The 10,771-nt window shown below is 40.3% G+C and overlaps 1 gene segment (V, D, J or C); it reads right to left on the minus strand.

The window, feature by feature from the left end:
- Positions 1 to 1,637: 1,637 nt before the first annotated feature.
- Positions 1,638 to 1,988, minus strand: LOC122738464. The segment is given in 1 exon segment: positions 1,638 to 1,988. A coding segment is annotated over 1 exon segment (351 nt).
- Positions 1,989 to 10,771: the final 8,783 nt, after the last annotated feature.

Raw genomic sequence — 10,771 nt, forward strand, 5'->3', positions numbered from 1 at the left:
TCCCGGTGGTCATAGGGAGCCAAAGAGTTGAGTTAGTAGGGGGAATGACATGATCTGACCTGTGTTTTAGGAAGATGACTTTGATAGCTGAATAGAGGAGACACTTGTAGTGGGGAGTGACTTGAATCCTCTTAATGAAGCCCATAGTTTGTGAATCAAAAAGGGAGAATCCTTTTCCAAATCAAGAATGTGGCTTTTATAACCAGATGAAATTTTTTCAGCACAAAATTCCAATCATATCTCTATATATCCATAGGACCAAGTGAGGAGAGCTCTAGTCAGAAAAGGGGCAATCCGCCTTCCCCCAATAGTTCCTTTATATGTAGTCAGAGCACACTCCAGTGGCCAAAGTATATACATCAACCACTGACTAGTTAATTAATTAATTAAACAATAAATCAATTAATTGACACGCTGTTTCATTGGTGATTATAGAATTCATGGGAATGAGTCAGATGTGCCTGAGTATGGCTTCAGGAGTACTAGGTGGTATACAACAGTATTCATTCCACTTGTCAGATGTTGTTTTGTACTCCCTAATGGAGTGGCTGTGTTTGTTTCATTATGCAAACTCCATTTTAGATTTTCCTTCTGAACAGTTGGAGTGGGGATATCTCTAAGTGGGGTGGAATGTAATGGGAACAGAGATACATGGAGAACTATGGGCCACTGGAAGGTACCAGAAACACTGTGGACTTGGAGGAGATGGGAACTGGTGAAGTGGATAAAGACCAGAATGGAGAGGGATTGAGCCTGTCAGCATGAGCGAACCCCACAGTGAGAGTAAGTGGAGGCAAATCTAGGGCTTTCCCGTCCCTCTGTTCCCTGAAAGCATTTGCTGAGGAAATCCTAGTGACTCCAATGATTTGCCAAATCTATTCTTTCCCTCCTTTCTGCAAGTTAGTAAGGGATGTGAGGAAAAGGGAAGTCCTTTCAGGTTGCAACAGATGCTGCAGCTTGCTATTTGAAAGTATTTTACATCATAGTCTAAGTGTGGCTGTGCTATTTTATTTACCTAATTGTTTGAATAAATCAAAACATAATTAACAAAATCAATTAATTGTCAAATCCTATGCCGGCATGATCATGAATGATGAGGGAGGAGTCTAAATATGCAATAGGGGTTCAGAGAACAGCCAGGAGAATTATTTCCTGTTTTTAGTAATTTGGGACTTAGTTGAGGTCAGATATAAACTGATATAGAAATTGAGTTCAGCTGCAGCCCATGGAATCAGAAGAGAAATTTCACGTTGGAAAGATAGTGGAATATGGGGCCTCATCCCAGAACAAAGAAATGCCTCCATGAAGTTAGCATTAGCAGGCCAATCTCTTGTTCTAAAACTCTCCTCAGTGCTGATACCTAACATATTCAGTGAGGCTAGACTGAGTAATTAAGAGCTGAGACCCTACCAGTCACTGGCTACAACCCAATTTGATTTAGTTCTCTTCTATAAGGTTGCATTACCAATGGGTACACAGACCAAGGCAGGAGACGTTGGGTAAGTGACTGATTCCAGAACCAAATGAGAACTAGGAAACTTAAGCTGTGGATATGCTTTGAGGGTGGAAAAATGTGCTCTCTGGAAGGCTCTGTGTCTCAACTACAGGTTTGTGCACAGCCTGCAGGTGCCTGGGCATCACTGTGCCTCCACAGCACAGAGGTAGGTGGCTGAGTCTTCAGGTTGGGCCTCAGTGAGGTGCAGAGAGATACGGCGCTCCTTTCTGTTGATCATGGATCTGAACCTTCCATTCTGCTTCTCCGTAGAACTCAAGTAAAATAGGGAGGTAAGGCCTTTCTCAGGATCCTGCCTGTACCACTGCAGCCCTTGGTTACCACTTTCAGTGTAAGTGCAGTTGATTGTGGTGTTCTCTCCCTGCTGGATCTTCAGGGACTGAGGACTCTGCTCCAACTGCTGTAGGCAGCTCACCCCTGGGCAGAAAGACAATGTCAGAAACAGGTTATTGGTCATCAGCTCATCATCTCCCATCAATTTATATGTATGACTTCTACAACATAATCAGGAAACCCCATTTGATCAATTGCTGACTGCCTCTCAGTCTTTTGAGGAATGACCAGTGTTACTTCCTGTCCCCATCTCCATAAACCCCTCCACTCACAGGCCAAGCAAAGACCCAGGATCACTAATGAGGCTCTATGAGATTTCTCCATCTTCCAATACCAGGGTCAGTGGACAGCTGGTTCTGGGTTCTGGGAAATAGAATCTTTAGTCAAAGGAGACTTTGTTGATTTTAAATTTTTCTTTCACCCTGTCAAAAAGGGTTGGGCTTACCAGTCTGACTGCTTAACCAATCAACTTGGTCTATCACTTCACACATTGTAAGCAGTCACGTTCATAGATGCTCAGCCTGAACACTTAGCTGAAGGGATGTAAGACAATGACAATATTGCCCCCCTCAGGTGATGGATATTATATATATTGGGCAATGAGAAAATGATCCTATGCAGAATTCATGAACATTTTAGATAGAGGCTATCATATTTCCATTTTTTTTCTCCCAACAGACAAATCTTTTGTAAGCATCTACTATGTGCAAATTAGTGTTCTGTTTTGAGATGCACAACAAGCCATGCATCTCTTGGGAGTCTGATGAGTATCAGATTTAGAGAAATGAGTTGGCCACAAAGTAGAATGTGATAGGGGCAAAGGAAGGACGTGAAAATTGATAAAAAGAAATTTGGAAATAGAAAAGATACTAATTGGTTAAGAGAGTCATGGCAGGTGTCCTGAAAGCAGTGGATTTTCAAATCTAGAAGAGACATTCTCAACTGGAGATGTGTGGAAACTGAAGGGGGCTACTGAATTCATGGAGGAATGATATGAGCAGAGCAATTGAAATGGGAGCCTCGAGGATGAGAATAAGAGGGAGGGCATAGTTTATGTAGACCATGAGTCCATGAAGGAAGGTAAAGTGACAGATGGTTAGAGCAATAGGTTGTGGAGAACCTTGAATGCCAGGATCGGGAGTTTGAGCTTTACTCAACAGTCAATAAGGATTCACTGAAGGTTTTGGAGAAGAGTTCTGACATCATCATGGTGGAGCATTATGAAGTAATCTTATGTGTTGGACAAGGGACAGGGAAGAATGAGAAGTGGCTCTTTCTATCATTGATTATTTAGCGTAAATGTGATGCTATCCCTATTTAACAGAATTAGGGGGTACTATCCTCAAGATGTTTCAGATCTTGCTTGATGAAATCAGTTTGATTTAAATGTGAAATGAGTTCTGGGGGCATTCCATCATTAAGAGGTTATGTTGGCCAGCTAGGCATTGCAGTGAATAGAATGCATGGCCTAGAGTCATGAATATTGATGTTCATATCCCATCTCAGACACTTTCAAGCTGCCTGACTCTTGGCACATTATTTAATCTCTTTTTTCCTTAGTTTCCTCATCTGCTGAATGAGGATAATAACATAACCTATCTACTAGGGTTGTTGTGAGAATCAAATGAGAAAAAAAATCGTACAATGTTTAGCACTGTGATGGACGCATAAGAAAGGGAAGTTACATGGCACAGTGAATAGAGCACTGGCCCTGGAGTCAAGAGGACCTGAATTCAAATCTCACTACAGACACTTACTAGCTATGTGACCCTGCATAAGTCACTTAACCCCAATTGCCTTAAACATCAGGGATCATCTCCAGTTGTCCTGATATATATCTTGCCACTGGACCCAGATAACTCTGGAGGAGAGAGTGAGGTTGGTGACCTTGCACAGGCCTCCCTCACTTAAATCCAATTCAGTGTAATTCATGACATTACCCAGATATCATGGTCCTCTTTGAGAATGAAGGACAAACAGCAACAACAGGGCACATAGGAAGCACTCTATAAATTTCTGCTGTTTATTGCTGTTGCTGTTGCTGCAAGAAATGGATTCTAAGCACATTTTAAATTCCTGTTCCAAATGCATATCCTCATGGTCTAGAAAAAGGATCCTCCTCCTCCTGAGGGGGAGAAGTGCTTTGGAAACTGTTATCTTCACTATATCTATTAATTTTTTAAAAGTAATTGAAATAATTTCTGCAAAGAAATTCAGTTTGTTAGTAGTTCTCAGCTGTGCTAGTTGGAACTTTCAAGAATTTGGAGACCTGAAACCATGCAGGTCAAGGAGATTATCAAGGGCCATGAGGAAAATGTCTTCCTCGGTCATGTGTTCCATACCCAGAGATAAAAATTGGGATGCTGGTTTAGGAAGGAGACTAAGAAAACCAGTAGCTTTGCCAACTAGAATCTCTCTTGGGTAAGGAAACTGGCACCTTGGTCTAAGCTCCCTCCCAGATAGGTTTGGAATTGTGTAGGAAATAATTAGAAATGACTTTGGGGCAATAACAAATTGGATTTCTAAGAATAGTGGGAGATAAGAAAGTTCAAAGCCCAGTTCTAATCATGTTTTCACTGAAGTATTGGGGTTTCTATTCTCAGAAGCAAAAAAAATTCTGATAATTTTAACTTTTGTTATCAAAATGACTTCATATTTCCCTCTAGGTACTTTTTGTTCTGTGTTTAGGTGTTATTCAGTCCTTTAATTTCACTGGTATGAAGAACATGTATGTGCTAATAAAAATTGGAAAATATCCATAATTTTTAATCTTGGAGAGTTGTTTGTGTGTTCTGAAAGGTTAAGAGAACAACTGATATTTATATAGGTGATATTTGTCATAGAAAAGCCTTCCATCCAAGTCTTCCTGACTCTGAGGATACCCTTGGAAACAGGAAGACCTGAGTTCAAGTGCTGCCTGAGATGCATATTGTGTGAATCACTTAATATCTCTCAGTCTTTGCCTCCCCATATGTAAAATGGGGATAATAATATTTTCTTAGCATTATTGTGAGGATCATATGAGATAATATATGAAACATACTTTGAAATCTTAAAAAGGGGAGGGTGGAGCCAACATAGTAGAGCAAAGCCAGGAAGTTACCTGAGCTTTCCCATGTTTCCCTTGAAAACAGCATTAAATTAAGCTGTTAAATGGATTCTGGAGTGACAGAACCCACAAAAAGATGGAGAAAAAAAAATTTTCAGCTCAAGATAACTTGGAGGGAGTTCAGTAAAAGTCTATTTCACTTGGGCATTAGGGGAGTGCAGCCCAGCATAGCCAGTGTCTGGGCTAGCTAGGGGAGGCACTTCGCCACAGCACAGATCAGCAGCTTGTGATAAAATAATGGGACTTGGCAGATGCCCAGGAGCCCCCACCTGCAGTTTGATTTGGAATTGATTGAATTGGGTGAGACTGAGAGACTAAGTACCTACTTGTGATGATTAAATGGGAGCACACCTAGTCGGCCCTGAGTAGGGTGTTGTTCTCAGAAGTTGAACCTAATTAAGGTTGATTAAATTGTGATCAAATGTGGCCAACCTGAGGCGAGTGTGTTCTCAGAGGCTATAGACTGTGACATCAACAGGAGACCGCTCTCGACCAATCAACTTGAAGAACCTCCCATTTTGGGGAGGAGGACAGGAAGTAGGAAGCAGGAGGCTGGCAGACTGGAGCTGGCTCTTTTGGTTCGAGACATTGGCTTGGTGGCAGGACTTCACGCGGGCTGCTAGGAAAGCTAGGATTTCCATGCTATAAGGAATCTGTTCTCAATCTTTCTCTCTCTTTGCTATCTTATAATATATCTTTTAATAAACCCTTAAAAGCCTAAACTCTTGCTGAATTTATCAGAGATTTTAGCCAGTTTCCCCCCAAAACTGGGGGGACAGATTAGAATCCACATTTAGATTTTTAAATAACACAAGCTGAGGCCCCTTGGTTTTCCCTTAGAAGGCTATTGGCACAACCAGCCATCTGTGAGGCCTCCAGCCCCAATGAAGAAGGCAAATCACCAGCCCTGGAACTGGATACAACAGACTCAAGTAGGCCAGGCCAAGCCAGAGCAGTGGGCAAGTTGTGAGCCTAGAGGCTGCAGTACAGTGAGCAGACCCCTAGCCCCCAGTGCAAGAAGCTTAGGATAGTACACCCTGTGTCCTCAGAAGCAGAGCTCAACTTTATAGTCACAGGATTGGCTAAAATGAGCAAAAACAGGAAAAATCCTGGGACTATAGAAAGTTACTATGGCAACAGGGAAGATCGAAACATAAACTCAAAAGAGGACAATGTCAAAATGACTACCTGTGAAGCCTCAAGGGGGAATATGAATTTGTCTCAAGCCAATAATGCTTTCTTGGAAGAGTTCAAAAAGGATTTTAGGATTTCTGGGATGGAGCCAAGATGGCAGAGGAAAGGCAGTAAGCTCTCAAAACTCACATGATCGCTCCAAAACATCTTCAAATAATGCCATAGGACAGTTCCTGGAGCAGCAAACTCCACAAAAGAACAGGCTGAGATCATTTTCCAGCCAAAGATGGCTTAGAAGGTTGGCAGGAGGGGGCTGCTGTGCCAGGGCAGGAGTAGAGCCCAACCCCATGGTCACACTGACACAGATCCAATCCCAGGCAGGCCAAGCCAGGGAAAGAGACCCCTGGAGTCTCTGAATCAGCTGCAGTGCCAGTGTCATCTGGAACTAAGTTCACAGTTTGGTGAGAGAGCTGAGTGGTTGGCACGGGGAGTTTACAGGGGTCTCTGCTGGTGCTGAGACATAACTTGGGTTTTTCATCCCTGCTGGGAATCAGGAAGTAGTCTTGAGCGGTTGTGGCCCAGGTAGGGGAGGGAAGCAGGTTCATTGGAGCTAACAACCACAGTATACAAAGTTTTGCTATCCGGTTAATTAGCAAGTTGGCCCGGGTTATCTATGGACCAGGGAACAGGCCAGGTGAGTGAAGAATCTGCCCCTCCTTAAATCATATAACCTGGCACCTACTGAAGCTTGGGACAGTGCAGTATGGAAATGGTGCCCCATTATAAGGATTTAACAGTCAAGTAAAGACAAACAAGATGAGCATAAAGAGAAAGGTGAAGACCATAGAAAGTTTCTTTAGTGACAAGGAAGATGGAGGTGCACCCTCAGAAGAGGATAGCAATGTCAGGGCTCCTACATCCAAAACCTCCAAGAAAAATGTGAATTGCTCTCAGGTCATAGAAGTGCTCAAAAAGGACTTTGAAGATAAAGTAAGAGGGATAGAGGAAAAAATGGAAAGAGAAATGAGAGTGATGCAGGAGGTTCATGAAAAAAAAAAGTCAACAGCTTGAAAAGCCAAATTGGCCAAATGGAAAAGGATGTACAAAAGCTCTTTGAAGAAAAGCATTATTTAAAAATTAGGACTGAGCAAATAGAAGCTAATGACTTTATGAGAAATCAAGATGCAATAAAACAAATCCAAATGAATTAAAAAAAAATGGAGGGCAATGTGAAATATCTCCTTGGAAAAACAGCTAACCTGGAAAATAGATCCAGGAGAGATAATTTGAAAATTATTGGACTACCTGAAAACTATGATCAAGAAAAGAGCTTAGACATCATCTTCCAGAAAATTGTCAGGGAAAATTGTCCTGATATTCTAGAAGCAGAAAGTAAAATAGAAATTGAAAGAATCCACCAATAACATCCTGAAAGAGATCCCAAAGTGAAAACTCCCAGGAATATTATAGCCAAATTCCAGAGCTCCCAGATCAAAGAGAAAATATTGCAAGCAACCAAAAGGAAACAATTCGAGTACTGTGGAGCCATAGTCAGGATAGCACAAGATCTAGCACCTTCTACATTAAAGGACCAGAGGGCAAGGAATATGATATTCCAGAGGACAATGGAATTGGGATTACAATCACATATCCAGCAAAACTGAGTGTAATCTTTCGGGGGAAACAATGGGACTTCAATGAAAAAGAGGACTTTCAGGTATTCGTGATGAAAACACCTGAACTGAATAGAAAATTTGACTTTCAAATACAAGACCCTAGAGAAGCATAAAAAGGTAAACAGGAAAAAGAGGGATGTTAAAAGGTTAAACTGTTTACATTCTTACATGGGAAGATGATATGTCTAATTCATAAGAACTATCTCAGTAATAGGGCAGAGGATAGAAATAAATTTAGAGGGACAGCTAGGTGGTGCAATGGATAGAGCACTAGCCCTGGAGTCAGGAGTACCTGAGTTCAAATATGGCCTCAGACACTTGACACTTACTAGCTGTGTGACCCTGGGCAAGTCACTTAACCCCAATTGCCTCACCAAGATAAAAAAAGAAAGAAATTTAGAGGGCATAGGTGGTAATTGATTGTGAAGGGATGATATCTGTAAAGTATTAATTTTTTGTTTATCTTTTTTGTGGGGTGAGTGTCTTGTGTCTGAGGATAGATTTGGGCTTGGGTCCTCCTGGGTTCAGGGTGGGTTCTTTGTCCACTGTGTCAACTAGCTGCCCCATGATGAAATCTTTAGGGTAAAATTGAGGGGTGAGAGGAATGCACTGTGGGAGGGAGAAGGGGAGAGGCAGAATAGGGTAAATTCCACATGAAAGAAACAGGAAAGAGCTTATGGAGTGTGTGTGTGTGTGGGGGAGATGAGGGAGGAGTGGAAAAGTGAATGAGCCTAACACTCATCAGAATTAGCTCAAAGACCTTAATCTCATCAGAGTTTGTTCAAGAAGGGATTAACATACACAACCAATTGGGTGGAGTAATCTATCTAACCCTGCAGGAAAGTAATAGTAGAAGGGGATAAGAAAGGAGTGACAGAGGGTAACTAGGTGGTACAGTGGATAAAGCACTGGCCTTGGATTCAGGAGTACCTGAGTTCAAATCCGGCCTCAGACACTTGACATTTACTAGCTGTGTGACCATGGGCAAGTCACTTAACCCCATTACCCTGAAAACAAATAACAAAAACAAACAAAAAAAAAAGAAAGGAGGGGCAAAAGAAGGGAGGGCAGAATGGGGGAGGGGACAGTCAGAAGCAAATCCCTTTTGAGGAGGGATAGGGTGAATAAAGAGAAAATAGTGTAAATATTATGGGGATGGGAATAGGATGGAGGGAAACAGTTAACAGTAGTAACTGTGAAAAAGAGAAAAGGAAAAAAAATGTACAAAAAATATTTATAGCAACTCTTTGTGGTTGCTAAGAATTGTTAATTGAAGGAATGTCCATCAATTGGGGAATGACTGAACAAGCTGTGGTATATGATTGTAATGGAATATAATTGTGCTATAAGAAATGACAAGTAGGATGATTTCAGAAAAACCCGGAAAGACTCCTATGAACTGTTATGAAGTGAGAACCAGGAGAACATTGTGCACAGTGACAGCATTATTGCTCTATGAACAACTGTGAATGACTTAACTACTCTCAGCAATACAATGATCCAAGACAATCACAAAGGATTAATGAAGAAGTATCCTGTCCACTTCCAGAGAAGGAACTGATATTGATTGAACACAGACATGCTATTTTGCCCTTTCTCTCTTTTTTTTACTTGAGTTTTTCTATGTAAAATGACTAACGTGGTAATGTTTTCACAATTGCACATGTATAACCTAGACTGATTGCTTGCAACCTTGGGGAGCTGAGAGGGGAGGGAATGAGAGAGGGATAGAATTTGGAACTCAAAACTTTAAATAGATAAATAAATAATTTTTAAAAAAGGATTTAAAAAATCAAATAAGAGAGGCAGAAGAAAAATTGGGAAAAGAAATGAGAGGTATGCAAGAGAGTCAATAGCTTGGAAAAGGAAAGCAGTTCCTTTAAAAATATAATTGGCTAAATGGAAAAAAATTCAGCAAAGAAAACAACTTCTTTAAAAGTAGAATTGGCCAATGAAGAGGAAATTAAAGCAATAAAACTGCTTAAAATAATTAACAACTTTAGCAAAGTTTCAGGAAATAAAATAAATCCACATACATTTTCAGCATTTCTATATATTTCCAACAAAGCCCAGCAGCAAGAGATAAAAAGAAAAGCTCCATTTAAAATAATTGTAGACAATATAAAATATTTGGGAATCTATGTGACGAGGCAAAGCTAGGAACTATATGAATACAATTACAAAACACTTTTTTACACAAATAAAGTCAGATCTAAACAATTGAAAAAATATCAATTGCTCATGGATAGGCCAAGCTAATATAATTAAAATGACAATTCTACCTAAATTAATTTACTTATTCAGTGCCATACCAATCAAATTACCAAAAAATATTTTATAGAGCTAGACAAAATAATAACATAATTCATCTGGAAGAACAAATCAAGAATAACAAGGGAATTAATGAAAACATTCAAAGGAAGATGGCCTAGCCATCCTACATCTGAAACTATATTGTAAAGCAGCAATCATCAGAACTATTTGGTACTGGCTAAGAAATGGAGTGGTAGATCAGTAGAATAGGTTAGGTACATAAGACACAGTAGTAAATGATTATAGTAATCTACTTTTTGTTAAACCCAAAGACTCCACATTCTGGGATAAGAACACACTATTTGAAAAAAGCTGCTGGGCAAACTGGAATATAGTATGGGCATGGACCAAGATCTCACACAATATAACAAGATAAGGTCAAAATGGGGACATGGTTTAAACATAAAAGGTTGATACCATATGTAAATTAGGAGATATAGGAATAGTTTACCTGTCAGATCTATGGAGAAGGGGGAAGGGAAGGGAGAGTGGGAGAAAAGTTTGGGACTCAAAAAGCATTCTTTACATGTGATTGGAAAAAAATTCTAAACACAAAGAGAATGTTAAAAGTTATATTTACATGCAATTAGGAAAATACTATTAAGATGGGAAAAATCAATAACGTTCATGGTAAAAAAAGAAATCTTAAAATTTGAGAGAAATGCTAGCAATGATGACGATGTTCAGGTCATA

This window comes from Dromiciops gliroides, chromosome 2, assembly GCF_019393635.1.
Source record: "Dromiciops gliroides isolate mDroGli1 chromosome 2, mDroGli1.pri, whole genome shotgun sequence".
Lineage (NCBI taxonomy): Eukaryota > Metazoa > Chordata > Mammalia > Microbiotheria > Microbiotheriidae > Dromiciops > Dromiciops gliroides.